The sequence below is a fragment of the Scophthalmus maximus genome, chromosome 16 (assembly GCF_022379125.1).
Source record: "Scophthalmus maximus strain ysfricsl-2021 chromosome 16, ASM2237912v1, whole genome shotgun sequence".
NCBI lineage: Eukaryota > Metazoa > Chordata > Actinopteri > Pleuronectiformes > Scophthalmidae > Scophthalmus > Scophthalmus maximus.
In genome coordinates this window covers 11858609-11874979 of record NC_061530.1, presented here as the reverse complement: position 1 = coordinate 11874979, position 16371 = coordinate 11858609, and the positions used below count along the sequence as shown (strand labels likewise).

At 42.1% G+C, this 16371-nt stretch overlaps 1 protein-coding gene across 4 annotated transcripts; it reads right to left on the bottom strand.

Annotated features, from left to right (window-relative positions):
- Window positions 1–212: 212 nt before the first annotated feature.
- On the bottom strand, window positions 213–16068 carry si:ch211-180a12.2. 4 transcript variants are annotated; one of them, XM_047327606.1, is made up of 18 exons: window positions 15884–16068; window positions 13953–14267; window positions 13565–13858; window positions 12577–12882; window positions 12013–12123; window positions 11445–11606; window positions 10374–10688; window positions 10229–10279; window positions 9887–10141; window positions 9440–9784; window positions 8992–9264; window positions 8237–8512; window positions 6345–8089; window positions 1483–5166; window positions 1192–1387; window positions 1035–1111; window positions 868–959; window positions 213–747 (listed from the first exon to the last, which is right to left on the bottom strand). In XM_047327606.1, the coding sequence occupies exons 1-13, from the start codon at window positions 15933–15935 to the stop codon at window positions 8058–8060; spliced, it is 2787 nt and encodes a 928-aa protein (XP_047183562.1). In that variant the 5' UTR covers window positions 15936–16068; the 3' UTR covers window positions 213–747; window positions 868–959; window positions 1035–1111; window positions 1192–1387; window positions 1483–5166; window positions 6345–8057. The 4 variants fall into 4 exon arrangements, with proteins under 4 accessions (XP_047183562.1, XP_047183563.1, XP_047183564.1 ...); XM_047327607.1 differs by having other exon boundaries at window positions 10374–10604; window positions 15884–16062; XM_047327608.1 differs by lacking the exon at window positions 15884–16068 and adding an exon at window positions 15601–15840.
- Window positions 16069–16371: the final 303 nt, after the last annotated feature.

The following is a 16371-nucleotide window of genomic DNA, read 5'->3' as shown; positions in this document are numbered from 1 at the left end:
CCCACCTTTGTGTGGGTGGGCAAGAGGGTCCTTTACCCAGGAAGTTGATGGTTCCATCCCCTCTGTTTCCATTCCATGTGCTGAGGTGTCCTTGGGCAAGACACTTAAACCTAAATTGCCCCTGACAGCAGTGTATGAAGTGATGTGTGAGAATGGGGGAATGTGACTTGTACTGTAAAGTGCTTTGGGTAGTCGATAAAACAAGAATAGCGTTATATAAATACAGTCCATTTATTTTATTTTTCTGACTCTTTGTTCAAGGGTCAGAGAAGACCCAAAAGGTATATAGTGCTATGCACCACCGTAATCAAAACACAAAATAGAGGATATCTTGTTGAAGCATGCTGGGCTTCATCACTCCAGCATTTCAAGATTGTAGAAATTACCTTGATCATACAATATCACAGCTCACACAGTTTCTTTCCGTTTGTTTTTTTGCGCTCTCTAAAGATGACATTAACCTTTAAAAAGTGTTTTTCTCTTTAAAAAAAGTTACACAATAACTGATTGACATTTGAGGCTACAGTGAACAAAGCCATGGCTAACCACTTTTTGCATTGTGCATGAGAACGAGTACAATTTTTTTCAGTTAATAAGCTTTATTACAAAACATAAACAGAATAATAATTGACATCTTAGTTTTATAAATACAACAAAAATAGAGCAATTTGTATATCATATCTGTATCACTCTTTTGGGGTTTTCTTCAGTTTGGTCTTCAGCTCAGACATGAGTGGATTTCCAAATCTGCATTTGGAACATTTGGAAAATTAGATCCGGACAATGCCTGAGCACGATATGTCTCTTTCATGTTGAATAAACAGTAATAATGTCAATATTCAGAGGTTTTATTTGATTGTTTTTTACCCTGGATGTCTTGGTGGCATCCACTTTGGTCTGTGCTGTGCCTCGTCATGTTTGGGTATGTCCCTCTTCTCCTCTGGCTTTGTCTCAGGTTCCTGTTGATATAATGACATTTATAATTGGATACACATCGACATGTGAGAAAGTGTTTTTCCACTTGTTAATAATACCTGTAAGGGTGTTTCTGGGCTTTTTTCTTCTGTTACCACATGTGTCTTTCTTAAAACAGGGAAACCTGCCCCAAGTCCTACAAAAAAAAAGTGTGACATTATATACAAATTATGACAAATAACTGGCTTTCCATGTTTCTTACAGTAGGTGACCTACCAGGCAGCTTTATTCCAATGCCCACACCTCCCAAAGGCACACCTTTAGGGACTCTGACTGGCAGACGTGGGGAGGGCGTGGGGTCCACTGAGGGCATATGTAGCAGGGAGCGGGGATCTTTGGGTGGCCTTACACAAGGGTTTTTAACAGCAATTCTTGACCTTTGTGCGGTGAAGTCCAGTGCAGACGCATCCACCTGCAATGGCGATCCCAATCTAATTCATACCATTTCTGTAGGTTATGATCTAATAAGACATTGTATGGTTAAATATGTTATTTTGGAAACAATACCTCAACTTCAAAATTTGTTGTCCACCTTCCTGCCACCTCAGTCCTGTTTGGCTCAGCTAATGATTCAGTAATATCTTCCCACCGCGTGGTGGCCTGTTGTTTGTCCAGCGAGGTAAACTTCATAAATTTCTCAGCTTCAATACAAGTGTCACTTTGTGATTCTGTCAACAAAGCCTCTGAGCCACTTCTAGTTGCATCTGGAGAGTCAGACACATTGAACCCGAGAAGGACATCTGCAACGTTCATTTTCTCATCTTTGAAAAGAGCTCTCATTTTTGTCAGAGTCCCAGCATCTGCTCCTCCAGTGTCCTTCATTTCAGTTCTCGCTGCTACACCAGCATCGATCTCTATCTGTGGTCCAGTTTCAGTGTCTGCTGCTTCAATTCGTTCTTCGCTTGCTTTATCTTGAGATTTATTTGATTCCAGATTTAGCTGTCCAGCTTCTGATGATCCCATCTCAGCAGTCAGTTCCTCCTCCGCCAGATCTGATCGCCGTCTCTCTTCCGTTCCCTCCAACAATATATCCTGAGAGTCAGGTTGCTGCGTATAAAATTTGGAGATGTCTGCTGATTCAGACATACAAACCGACATGTCATAGATGCCTTGAAACGACCCAGTGCTAGTGGACTCCAGTAGATGGGTTTCAATGTGTTCCTTACCCCATTCACTGACAGACAGGTCCAATAATCCAGACCCTGCTGTTGATGGAGACATTTCAGTGTCACTCGCTAATCCAGATTCTCCCGAATCAGACTCCATCTCCTCCTCTGAGTGCAGTGATGGCATTTCCTCTTGTCCCTCATTTGATGGCTTTGTTTTTTTGTCCATTTCTTGTCCAGGTTCTGGCCCCTCTTGTTGTTCCATGCAACTCGCATCCTTTAACACTGCTGTCTCTAACCACGAGTCAAGGATTTCTTCAGCAATCACATCTCGACATTCACCGACTGAGCTAATTGATTTTTCAGCACAAGTCCCCTCTGATTGTGTTACATGCTTTGCCATTTTTTCCGTTAGTAACAAAGTCACTTCCTCTGGTTTGCACTTGGTTGTAATTAATTCATTCGCTGCCTCAGAGTCTGTTAACTTCTCCTCGCTGCTCACCTCAAGTGCTTCTTCTGATAATTGGCCTTGTGTCTCCAGTGACTCATCTGGTCTAGATAATTCACATTTTGCAAACAACATATTTTTGTTGTTTTCTGTGGTTAGCATAGCTGCCGGCCCTGCAACCTCCACATTTAACGTATCCATTTCATTTTTGATCTGCATTTCATCTTCTATTGCATCTTGCATTTGTACAGCGCTATCTTCAAGTAATTTAGGCTCCGTCTCATCCAGCTGTTCCATCAATCCAGATTTGGTAACATCTTTTAAAACAGGAGTCTTGCTGCTGTTTCGCTCAGAGTTTCTAGCATCTTGAAAGAAGCTTGACTCTGTCACCTTCTGTACTTCAGCCTCAAGTACTTTCAAAGTTTCACCAGTGAATCCGACCAGTAAATCATCTGCTGCTGCAGCTCTCATTGTTTCACGGCCATCTCCAGCAGCATCTCTGGTTCCACTTAACCCTTCACCTTTTTGAAAGTTAACCAACAGCTCTTCAGTCCCATCTTGCAGCTCTTTTGTCGTCTTATCATCTGTTACACAACCATGTCTCTCAAATTCCTTTTCAAAGTGTTCGGCCCCTGTCTTCATTGAGCTGTTCAAGAACGTTTCTTCTCCTTCCTCAAATAAGTGTTCTGATCCTTCGATTGCTGGTTCAACAATTGGCTTCTCAGTCTCTTGTGGTACTCCAGTATGTGTAAGTTGCAGTAACCTGTTATGATCCTTGTCAATATCTTCTGTGCGTTCTTCTTCCTCCTCCATATGCCCCCTCACTAGTAAAAAGCCACCTCCAGTGCCAGTGTTTTGAAGGCTCCCAGACTCTTTGCTCTCCACCTCTTCTGGTAATTGGGTGGCATTGATTTCCCTGCGATTTCCTTCTTCCAGGAACCTTTGTGTTGTATTTTCCTCTGGCCCAGGCTCATTGTTGTACTCAGGAACTCCCTCTTGTGTTTCCTCACATGATGTAAAATTCAGCTCCTGCGAAACAATCTGGACTTCAAATACCCCCGGGGGGATATGTTCGCTTATTTCCTGTCCAGTGTCGCCTTGGGATGTTACTGTAACTGAAGTGGCTGTACAAGCTATTTCAATGCAACTTTCTTTGTTGTCTTCCTCTTCACTGGAAAACCTCCCTTCTTCTACTTGATCTTTGTCAAAAAATCTCTCCTCTACTGAAATGTCTGTTGTTGTCACGTTCGATTTTTCATTGTTCGCTGTGCCCTCAACAAGATCGGTCTCTCTTTGTTTGGTTTGCACTTCAGTGTCCTTGGCCACATCCTCTTTTTCTCTATCTGTAAATTCATCTGTGTGGAGCTCTGCTTCAGCATTCTGCACAACTTCTTCATGGCAAGTAACATGTTCAGTAAAACATTGACTTTCTTCTGTAACTGTTTTGATGTCTTCTTCTTGCTGCGGCTCTTCATCTATTGCCTGGTTGTCTGCAGCCTCACTGACATTTTCTTCCCCACCCAGCTCCATCTCACCCAATGTGCTCTCATCCTCAATTTCATCGCGTTCACTATGAGCCATCACAACCTCTTGTCCAACACCCTCTGACACATTGCCGCTTTTTCCACAGGTCATCTTTAATTCATTATCAAGGGGTAAGGAGGTAAGGCCTGGGTTCCCAAAGACGTCAAGGCCTCCCTTGACATCTCTGTCATTTTCTGAGAGCTCTTCACAGACTGAGGGCTGATTTTGAACTTGATTTCCCCCCTCATTGTGAATGCTTTTATTTTCTGAGGCCAGCTGTGACACACCATCAGTGTTTTCTACGTCTTCATGCATCACTGCTGTATCTGCTGCGTCCTTGTGCAGCCTTGCCTCTTCTCTGTGCATGCTATGCTCTTCTTCTGAACTAAAATCTGTCATCTGGCACAATGTTATCTCAGCGTTTCCTGCCTCTAAAGCTTGCTCATCTTCATGGTGCATTTTATCTCTTTCCTTTACTTGGATCTTTCCCATCGTTTCATCCAATTTCTGGTGCTCATCCTGTATCATTGGCCCCCATGTCTCCTTCTCAGCACCAGCCTTCCTTCTGTTTCCCCCCATATCTTCACTCATTGCATTATCTGTAAAATTTAGGGACTCCATTTTTGCGTGTTCTTTATACACATAATTCTCTGCTGTCTCACCTTGTCCATGAGTGAACGATTTTTGATCTCCGTTTTCTGCTTCTTCAGCTTTTGTTGCTCTTGCAACTTTAAAGATGAGCAGCCCTGCATCATCATTTCCTGTTTGGCCAAACTTTTCCTCTCTCATGCTCTCACCTTCCTCAGATGCTTTGTTCTCATGGCCTTCACTCAGCTGGCTGTTATACTCTATGCTTTCTTCCTCTGGCCCTAAGTCTACATCTGTGGTGCAGAGTTCCCAGGCAACAATTGGCCGCGATGAACTAAGCAACGAGACTATTGCAAGAGGCCGTTCCTCATCAACATCCCGTCCACCAGAGTCACCCTCTGGGTGGTGGGTGTCAGCAGGCTCACTGACAACTGCTGATTGCTGGAAGCCGGAGTCTTGGTCATTGCCCACAGTGTTAGTGGGCTCTGGTCGGAGGAATCTGTTCACAGCTCCGGAAATATAGTACTGAAAAGATATGGAGACAAAGGGTTGACTTATTTTTTTTGTTTAATTAATCAACATTTATTCTGTGTATGTTCTCAATTCTCTTTTTTTGTTGTCATTTTCTGTTTGTGTTCTTGTCTCTTCATCTTGCATACCATGTTTATATACTATAAATATAAATCATTATACTTTAATCTATATGGTAAAAACCTTCCTATTCTTTTGGTCAGAGGTTTTTTATGGTGCAGGTTCTCTCTGTATCTATATATATGTATATATATATGTGTATATATATATATATATATATATATATATATATATATATATATATATATAATACAATTGCCTCATACCTCCCAGCTTTGCAGCAACAGGTTGGGGAAGACACTTTCCTGTTTCAGCATGACAATACCATAAATAGTTTTTGAGACCTTGATCTACCCTGATTATTATTACTACTCATAATTCAATAAGGTCACCAAGAGAATATTAAAAAAAATGTACAATCTGGCACAAATTCGAAGAAAAACACAATGTTCAATTGGTAAACCCCCAAATAATTTAGTCTCAATAACACGGACTGTTTTAGTCAATTTGTCAACGGGCGAGTTTGCACTTCAGCATTTGTACATGAAAAACGAACTTCCCCTTTGATCTGTGAATGATAAATGTTTCCATGGGTTAAATGGAAAATTCCACTGTGGATATTAACAGCAGCTCTTCAACTCAACACAAATAATTAAACGTAACTATTGTCTGCACTTCGTCTCAGTTTGAGTTCTGAGAATTGTGAAGAACTTTGTGAGAAAACACTTGACCTGCAAAATAAAACAGAATCCTCGCGGCCACTTAACAAAATACTTTATGGAGCATAGGGCACATATGGGTGTAATGTGTGCGTGTCCGCATTCTCTTGGCCACATAGTGTGCACTGTAAACTTGTATATGCTTATATAGTGTCCTGCATTCCTATATTGGCAACACAGAATACTTCATTTAGTGTGTGTGTGTGTGTGTGTGTGTGTGTGTGTGTGTGTGTGTGTGTGTGTGTGTGTGTGTGTCTCTCAGGTAAACAGAGGGAGACGTCCACAGACACGAAGGAAGAGAGAGATTATCAGACTTTATATCCACAGTTCAAACAATACAATGACAGTTTGCCACAAAATCCGGGCTTCTTGAATGGAGGTGCAGCAGCTCACCCAGACTGTCCAGAAGGTCCTCTCCACCCTGGAAATGGGACCGTCGGGCTCCATCTTCAAACGTGCCCCTCGCCGACGACCCTGAACATCGGACCTAATTTCCCTGTGGAGTTTGGTGAAAACGTGTCGGGCTGTTTAACCGTCGTGCACTCGAGCGGCGTCCTCGAGCTGCCTCGGGCTCAGCTCCTCACACGCCGACGCACAGTTCATGTGCGGCGATGAATCACCACGAGGAAGAGGCTGGTCAGCGCAGCTGAGGCGCCGGTGCATCGTCGAGCGTCGCAGAGTTTGCGGATGTGAGCCGAGCGTCTGAGAAAATCATGTGTGGTTTAGTGTCGGAGTTTGAGTTAACGGCGAAGTGTCCACCCGAGCACCAGCAGCTGGCTCCTGTCAGACGACATGTCTTCACGACGGACGAGTGGGGACCTGTGACATCGTGACCTTTAGAGCAGTGCGTGTTTATTGAGGCCGTTTGCTCAACTGAATATCAGATCAGAGATATTACAGCCGGAAACACAGATGATGTGATTAATGAAACTGGAAATAATGCATCCCCCGTCCTACAGATTAAAAAGAAAAAACTGCATAAGCGACAAAACAAGTTCAAAACTGAACCTAAAAGAGGTTTTTGTGTTAATTCATTTGAAATTACATGTACAATGTTCACTGTTATTATTTACATGTTTATTATGCTGTATTATTGACATCAGCATCTTAAAGTGGATAAAATGATTTGCTGAATCTGCCTCTGTGCTTCATGCACACGTTTACCTCAGTCTGAGGCCTTCTAGCTTCTGATTGGTTAGTTCAGACACGTGATCAGGTGTAACCAGGAAGAAGGTTGTTGTTGTGGGACTGCTGAGTGGAGAACAGTAAAGAACTGCTTGAGAAAGATGTCCATCTCCATCCTGCTGTTTTATTCGTACATAGAGTGATCCAACTACCACACATAGAACCCTCACGTTACATTTGGTGGCAGACGTTACACTACACTCTTTATCAAATGAGTTTTGGGGAGCACTGCTTCATTTGCAGAAACAAAAACATGTTAAATAAAACCTGTTTTGACTCCAGAGGGAGCTGGTCTGAGTGGTTGATGTACTTTCTGAATAATCTGACAGGGGAAAGTTCCAAACTAAACAACGTCTATATTGCTTAGTTCAACCACGCAGCACCTCCTCTGCTCAGCCCGGTGAGGTGACGTTTCCTTTGTGTGGTCAGAGTGAAAAAAACAAAACAAAAAACAGAAGTGTATTTTGAAGTGAGAACTTATTTCAGAAGCAGTGGCTGACCAACAACAGATACCTTGCATTGCAGGCAACACTGAACAGAAGAGAACCACAGTAACTTTGCCTGTTGATTCAGAGCAACTGAGAAATGTTTCTCTGAAAAAACAGATTGAGGTGGAATTTTTTTAAGGAGATCATTATTTTTTTTTTTACAAATCCACAATGCTTGATTATTATTGTAAAATTATTTGTGAGTAAATATGAACATTTGTGAAAATCATGGAGTTGAAAGAAAAAAGTAATGGATGACAGATCATAATAAATAAAAATGAGGCTAAACCACACTTGTTGATCACATCAAAGACAGTTGATATTCTAAAAGAATGACTACAACTTCACATTCACGAGATAGATGTAGCATTTTAGATATATCATATGGGGTATGCAGCATAAAATAGAGAGGCACTCTTCAGACATCAGAGCTTCATGTAGAAGAGGACATTTCCTCATTGGGCTCTGAAAGAGAGGACAAAAGATTTGTTGAAGAACTAAACATGAACAAACTTCCTCTTTGGGAGATATACTTCTTTCTTGTGCAACAAAATGACAGTTGCCCATTTCTCATAATCTCTGTGGCTTAATGAGTAAATTGCGACCTCTAACCTTTCCAGTTTCGATAAACAGGAAGCGTGAGTGCAGGGTGTTTGATCTCCACGCACACTCTCATACGTGCTCTGTCATTCTCTCTGGGACCCTTGCTCAAGTTGACTCTGTTGATGTGCAGCGCGCCTGAGTCGTCCTCTCTTTCCGTGTCACTGTCATCGTCCCCCTCTGACTTTGTTTCCTCATCCCGGTTGATGTTATTGTTCTCTCCATCCACTCCTTCGTCAATGTATTCTATTCCTTCAGCGTTCGGGTCTGTAACAGCAGCTTTTGTTTCTGCAAAGCAAAAACCACCAACAAGTTGAGACAGCTGAGGTCTATATTTGTGGCTTTTTCTGCAGATCATTCACGCCTTCCGAGATGCATCGGAGTGGCCACAGTGTGAGGTGTGCAGGACTGCAACACCAAGTCATTTTCCAATAAGGTTATTCAGAAGTAAGTTCTATTTCAGTGCAGGAAATGTGAAGTGAAAGGATGTTTTAGATCTCACACTTGTGTAAGAGAAAGATATACTTTGATAAGATAGATGTGTTTGCTCTGTAGATTTTTACAATTTTTGTTCTATACAGCAGAGGTTGATACATTCTGGCTTTTTCAACCCCTATTTTTATAGCACCATGTGCTGGCTTCTACACTTCCCACAATGCAACAGGAATTGCACGTTTCATTTGATGCTCCCTACTGAGTAAATACCCGTGTGTTGTAAACCCCATGCTCCAACTATGTAGCATATTGTCTATAAAAAAAGTATTTACTTATTGCGTGTCTGGTCTTCTGTCTCTCCTGCTGTTTGTTTGTCTGACTCGGCAGGCTCGTCGACCTCTCCAGGGCACACACACTTTTCAGTTCCCTCTGACCGTCATCTCCTAACTCCTCTGTTTCATTGGACACCAATGGTAAGAGAGTGGCTCCTCCAGCTGCCCAGAGTAATTTCACCTTAGGGTAACCTCCCTTCAACAGGAGAGAGAACACACCAACCCCTTCACTGCTCCAGCAGACTGAGATCAATGGAGGGATGGAGGGGGCAACTGAGGGAAAACAAACAGAAAGTGTAAGTTCATGAAAAGGTTTACAAGCAGGTCAATTTGTGTATTTTTTTCCCATTACGTTCAGGTATTGTAAGAAAGACCTCCATATTATAAAGATATAGCCAAAAGAGCAAGTTGTTGATGTTAAAAATGGAAACAGAATAATGATTCATACCAATGTCAACATTTCTCCAGTGTCTCTCAATAGGCTCATGTAGGGAACAGTGCTCCACTCTACAAATAATCCCTCCTCTTCTCTCCTTCTCCTGATTTGCTGCCCTTCTCTTCAGAGTGGCCGTGGCCCTGTAGTTTCTGGGATGGGTCTCTAAGGGGCCCCACATGTCTCCCCCTTCGATCACCTCCTCCTCTCTGTCGTCCCGCTCTCCCTCTCTGAGCTTCAGCCAAGTGACTGATATGTTTGGAGGGTAGAAATTTATGATTTCACATCCCAGAGTCAGAGTTTGATCTGGGGAAGACATGGAGCTGAAGATTTCGGACACACTGGGCCTCTTGATGAAACCTATTTGGGGTTAAGGAGAAAGTTAAGCTTGAATTGATTTTTTCATAAATTTTTTTTAGATATAAAGCTAAATTTGAGGCCTCTTCTTCCCCTCATTCTTACCTCTGGTTTCACGGGTGACTGGCTGCTTTAGGGCGATGTGGTGGACACTGACCCACACTTTAGTGCCTCCCTTTTCCAGTTCACTCTGTGGCAACTTACACTGGCTGTAGGCTGAAAAGAAGCCCTCAGAATTGGGTCTAGGTGAGGACGAGGCTTGGGAGGCCACAGGGCTCAGCTCACTCCCCTGACAGAACCAGCGAAAGGTAATGACATCTGGATGAAAGTGCGTTGCCCGTACTGTCAGACTGATGACATCTGGAAAACACAAATTTCAGGGATTACAATTACAAACAGGAATATTTTATATCTATTGAAGGTCAGAGGGAAAGACTGCTGCCTCACCTGAGTCATTTGGTGTTTCTGCCAGCTGGATTTCTGATACTTCTGGAGCAGCTGTGAGAAACGATATATTACAATATATATTGCATAAATTGGGAAAATCATGGAAAGGTAGACAGAAAATGATTTACAGAAATGTCTTTCTTACACAGGATCGTAAACTTCTCGGACACCCTCTCCACCACGATCTTGTCCTTGCCTACGTAGGACACCTGGCACTTGAACACTGCCGCCTTGTGAACGGAAATCTGGGGAATGAAGGTGAGCGCGGAGATCAGCTGCTGAGCGCCACTTCCAGACGAGTGCAGCGGCCCCTGGGTGTGCAGCTTGTAGTAAGCCATCTCGCCTCTGGAAGGGAGCAGAGGACCCTTCTCTGATGCTGGGGAGGTGAGAGTTAGGCCATAGGGTAAATGGATGGTGGTTAGGGGGTTATAGAGGCAGTTAAAGTTAGATTTGGATGTCCCTACACGTGTAAGGTTGTAAAATGTTAGCAGAATTATAGTGTAAAAGAAAAAAACATGATCAATTTGAGGTTTTTTCATGTACCATCATGCACCTTAATGTAATATTTTTATGACATCAGTCCAAACACTTTTTTAGTCCCTTTTTTTAAATATATATACCGTTTGGTATCCGACTACCTGAATGTATTTTCCCGTTCCCTTATGGGAAATATGCTCATTATGAAGAGATCGATACCACTGTCATGGTCAGCTTGGTTCACACAGCTTGGAAATAGGGGAAAACAGCTATTTAAGCTTTTTCCAAAGGTAACAAACATACTAGCACCGCTAATGCTCATTAATCAAGACATTATATCTGGTTTGTTTAATCTGTACAAAAAGTGAGAGGATGGGCTGGGGCTAGTTGGCTAGCATGCTAACTTCAGTAGAGGAAATGTGATGATTGAAATAAAAGCAAAGCTAAGGTTAAAATTTGGCCAGTATGCCACTGCTGTAGACAGTTCTTGTAAGGAACTACATTTGATACTGAAACTGTGACGTTTCCACGAGATAAAGTAAACAGCTTATGCCTGAATCAACTTGTTCCAACTTTTCATTACAACTAGTATAGTGTGAAATATTGCAGTGACATATTCAACACAAAGAGAGGTGTGAAAGGCCTTTTAAGACCACACCACTCCATCCAATGCATTAATTCTGCATGTTTGTGTATGAGAAGTGTTCATCAGTAACCACGGGTTATCTGGATGTCCCACCTGTGAATGAGGTGTCAGAGATGGGGTTGTCATTGAGGAACCATGCAGTCTGGACTCGGTCCACCCTCCTGCCTTCAATACTCACTGTCACCCTGCCCTTTTGACCTACAATCACTCGTGGAGGGAGGATGATGCCTGACACACTGAGAGACTTCTGTTTCTCTAGGTGACGGGAGATCGAGGGAATAAAAGAGTTAGTGAGAGAAAAGCGGAGCTGAGGTGTTGTGCAATGATTCATGATAAAGATTTCCTGAAAGCAATTTTATTGAACTCCCTGCGCTTTACAGTTTACTGAATTTAACATGGTAGTTTGTGGAAATAGCTAGATGGAGGCATCGTTGTAGTTAAAAAAAATGCGTTTACTCTGAAAATGATGTTTTTTGAGTAAAATTAGAAGCTTGAAAATGGTGACGATTCATCTATAGTCAGATTCTTCTGGTCTAATCATAACATAGTGGTCATGACCTCCACATGGGATCCAAAGATAAATCTGAAGGGGCCACAAGATGATTAAAAATGTCTGTCTAAAGCAAACACTACCTTAACTGCATGACATGTTCTGACTCACCATCCCTTCTCCTCCAGGAAAAGCCAAAGCAGAGCAGGAATACCAGCACTATAGAAATACACATCATAGCCACAGATGCTTTGGCTGATTTCGTCAATATGGTAGTCTGATCTGACAGGAAACAGCACGGGGAAAGACTCATGAGCAGGAATACTCAACTTGTTATTAGATGCAATGCAGCAATGCATTTCTTTTGTTACAGGCAGCAGGGACAAGGCAACAAGAACAGGATGAACAAGTTACGAACGACTGTCTGAAAATACCAGGACAATACAATTACCTTAGAATGCAGCCAGACGTTTGGTTTTAATGTTCTAGACATTTACACCAAATTAAAATCTCATCCATCAACTAGCAACTAAATGGTTATGTTTATTCAGCTCTGTCATCCTTGTTTTGTTGTGTAAGTCTGTTCTGTTTACGAGAAAACTGGAGTCAAATTCCTTGGTTGTTTACTAATATTTGGCCAATAAAGCTGATTCTGATTCTGAAACATCACATCTTCATCAAATCGTCCAAACTGAGACGTAACGGTCCTACCAATTAATTTTATGAAAACAATACCTTGGGGGTCGAGTTGTTCCAGGTCTGCCGAGGAGCTGACTGGGTGCACTACCCCTGGTTGGCTTACTGCACACTCCACCGTCCCTCCTTGTCCCCTCTGCTCCGGGCTCAAGGTATAAAAGTGTTTGGTGCTGTAGGTCCCGTCTGGGTTTTGCTCATTGGTGGGGGGCTCAGGGAGGGTTGTACCATTTTGAATCCAGGACACAGACACTTCCTCTGGGTAGAAACTCTCCAGGTCACAGTAAAGAGTGAGAGGAATGTTGTTGGAGTGTGACAGCACTGCAGAGAGTCTAACAGATGGGAGGTCTGGCAAAGAAAGTTTTTAATGAAACAGTTGAAACCGATGAAACAGTTGTTCTCACAGTCAGTCTACTATTATGATTGATGAAAGCAGCCTTTGGTTCTCCATGAAGAAAAATGTGATAAATCATTGCAACACTACAAAGTGCGGTAACGGGCCCAATCTTACACCTGGTGCAAAGTGGCTCTGAACATGACGCTAGTATCTTTGCTGGTTTCAGACTGATTCAGTTGTCATTTTCACATTCAGCTGCCACACTTTTTAGTTAGCAAAGGCACTTGCGCCAACAGCAACATGGGCATGTTGAAGTGTGGTAAGTGGCATTGACGGAATATCTTGTGGCAGTGGTAAGTGACAAAGTTAACAAAAAATCTGTCTTGAGATTCACTTCTGCACCTTTATGTTTCCAGGCTACACCTCAGGACTATGTAGGTGTGTACAAACTGGTCCAAATACTCTGCGCACACTTTTTTTTAGGGAAATGGAAAATGGCCTGTTTTGATCAATACAAAACAAAGGCTAAGTATAATGCTTTTGAACTGTGTGCCTGGCACTGCAACCTTTTTTTTCACCATTACACTAGCAAGAGTGGATTTGGATGGGCCCTAACTACATTTGCATCTTGAATATCAAACAATGCGTTTAATTACAATAAAATAAAGCTCAGTGTCTCTTTGTGTCACTCACGTGTGATATTGAGTTGGAAATCCAGCTCTTGATAGCTGCCACGGTGTGACACTTTGCAGCCAAAGGTCACATTCTGGTCCTCACGGGAAGGGTAGAAGGTCAGGTTGCCCACAGCCATGAAGTAACCATCTGAAGTGTGTTCACCTTCAACCTGGTAGGGAGGCTGAATCACTCGCCCATCTCTGGTCCAGGAGAAAGAGACAGGCGGAGGGTAGAAACCATCTGCATGGCATTTGAGCTGACTTTCTGTCTCTAACACCACCCACTGCTGAGGGATTGAGAGAGTGGGGGGAGCTATGGAGAGAAGAGGAGGAAATTTAGTTCAGCTTTGTATCTCTTTTTGTGTTCAAATGAGCACCCAGATCTCAACAACTGAGCCAGGACATACCGAGGACACCAAATGTAACGCTGCTGGAGTGCAGTGTTGTGGAGTTGTAGCTGACTGTGCATTCATACAACCCCTGCAGGGCGAGACTAGCCCTGAGGATGGTCAGTGAAAATTCTCCACTGATGAAATCACTGGTGTCCCAGCCGAAGCCTTCCTTTATTTGAGATCCTGCTTTTCCGAATGAGGCGATGTCAGAGCCATTACTCATCCAGCTGACGCTTATAAGAGACTGGTTCTCTACAGGAACAACGAAAGTCACATTGCAGGGGAGGGTGGCATTTGTGTCTGGGCTGGCCTGAATTTCACTGGAAGACACTGTGAACGGAGAAACGAAAGTTTAGATGGAGAGGGAATAAAGAGGCTTTATTGTAACATTCAATCACATTCAATGATGCTCTGAAATGTTGCAAAAGACAATTACAGCAAAATTACTGAGGAGATTGTGTGAACGTTTGGTGAAATGTGCCTTTAATATTTGGTCATCGATAGGAATTTATTCATAGGAAATTTCATAATCTGATTTCATTATGTAAATCAATCTAACATTCATCAACACGTCTAACTCTGGTGAAGTAATTATGGCAAGATACAGTAAACACGCAGTGCCATTGTTCTTCATCTTCATAAGATTTTGATGAAGTTAATCTCATGTTGTCTAAATTAACATGTGTCACAAGGTAAATCAACAGTGACAAAGAAATCAGAGTGAATTGTTTGTGTTTTCATGGAGTTTTTTTTCCTCTTCACATTCTTTCTTTTCATTCGTAATTGTAAATCAGTAACCCCACTATACCTCATTGAATCAGTGTCAATATGAAGCCTTTCACTCAGGTCTGGACAGCCAATCAGCTTAATTAGTAACTAGGACAATAAATACTTGTCGGCAGACAAAGAGCCAAGCAATGGAAATGTTCTTTTGTGTGAAGTGTTTATTTTGAACCTCTTGGTCAATGTGACTGATGGGCCGATCATAGCAGGGTGATAAAAAGAAAAAGAATAAGAGTTTTTTTTACCTATTAAAGTACAAAAGTGATCCAACCATGAGGAAACACAAATTTGGTCCAAACGGATTTGAATTAAAGTTATTAAAAACATTAACGCCTGAATTATTTCAATTTTGAAAAAATATTTATGATGTATGATACTATGTCTGGTTGTTTGAATATACTTTGAACTGCTTGCAACCATGGTGATCTTCAATCTAATCAATTAGACGCAATACTATACAATTGTTGAAGTATACAAAGAGGAATGACACCTTGTTTATATATACTTATATATGTTGTCAGTGCATTTCCATATTATAAGACAGTAGGGGTGGACAATGTGGATTCAGATCTTCTATCACTTTTTATGATGTTGTGATAATGTATCGCAATATAGTATATTTTCTAGAAATTTAACTGAGAGACCTTTTATATGAAAGCCAGACTTGACACTATATTTTTGGAAAATATGGCCAGAGCAGATTTTTGACAAATCACAGCATTTCATTACACTGATGCAAAAATCCAATAAATCCAACATGCCATGAAGCAGTGCTTTTCATTGATTTGTGACATTGCTCACTCTGATACAAGAGATGAAAGCTACACCACTTAAGCAAATTAGACTTTTTAGCCCAGTTAAACCTATGACATTTACTTACAGTAAATAATGCTCCATTACTTTTACTGGTCCCGGCAAACTCTCCTTACAAATTATTACAAAAATAAAAACACGTCTGACTGAGGACCAACTCCAAACTTAAGATTTGACCATGGGGCTTTTCAGAGCCCTTAATTCCCAAGTCCATCTTAGATAGATCAGCATCAATTTTCCCAATTTCACCCGGTCATCTCAAACTTTCGCAAAAACCTGGTCATTAGGTGAAAAAACAAAACAATCTAGCCTTTGTAACTGGCCTGTGAGTGTAAGGACACAATACTCACCATGCTTTATGAGAGTCAGGAGAAAGATATGGACGAGGACTTTACACCGCATGACCGGGCTTGTCTTGAGACCAAAGTCTTATCACTAGACCCCTTAACAGTCTTATAAAGAGCTATGGGATGACAGTGGGCGGGGCTGTCCGGCCAGATGGGAAATAAAAAATATTGTCCCTGGGCCTCCCAGGAGTGAGAGGAGGCCCTTGATATGTGTTTGTCCTCCTAAAGAAACTTGCCCAGAAGACAGATTGAGCAAGGAGCAGCAGGAAAAGGAGCTAGATGTGCAGGGATACACAAATGGGGAAACTGGTCACTTAAAATTCAGTTGGGCCCCTAGCCAAGGTTTTGGGGCTACTTTACATTGGTGCCATGTTGCCATGAACAAACGGAGAGGGTGATCCCACTGAGCTTATGTGGGCAAACACTCAGGCGAGACTACAACTCTTCTCTATCTGGGGAAATGTTAGTGAGGATTTGCATTTAGGAGAAAG

Excerpts from the sequence above, each read along its gene's own strand:
- si:ch211-180a12.2 (XM_047327605.1), bottom strand. The coding sequence starts at position 6,398 with ATGGAGCCCGACGGTCCCATTTCCAGGGTGGAGAGGACCTTCTGGACA. Across the intron at positions 5,167-6,344 it reads GGACCTTCTGGACAGTCTGG|TACTATATTTCCGGAGCTGT; the intron begins GTGAGCTGCTGC and ends ATATCTTTTCAG. Across the intron at positions 1,112-1,191 it reads CATTGGAATAAAGCTGCCTG|GACTTGGGGCAGGTTTCCCT; the intron begins GTAGGTCACCTA and ends TTTTTTTTGTAG.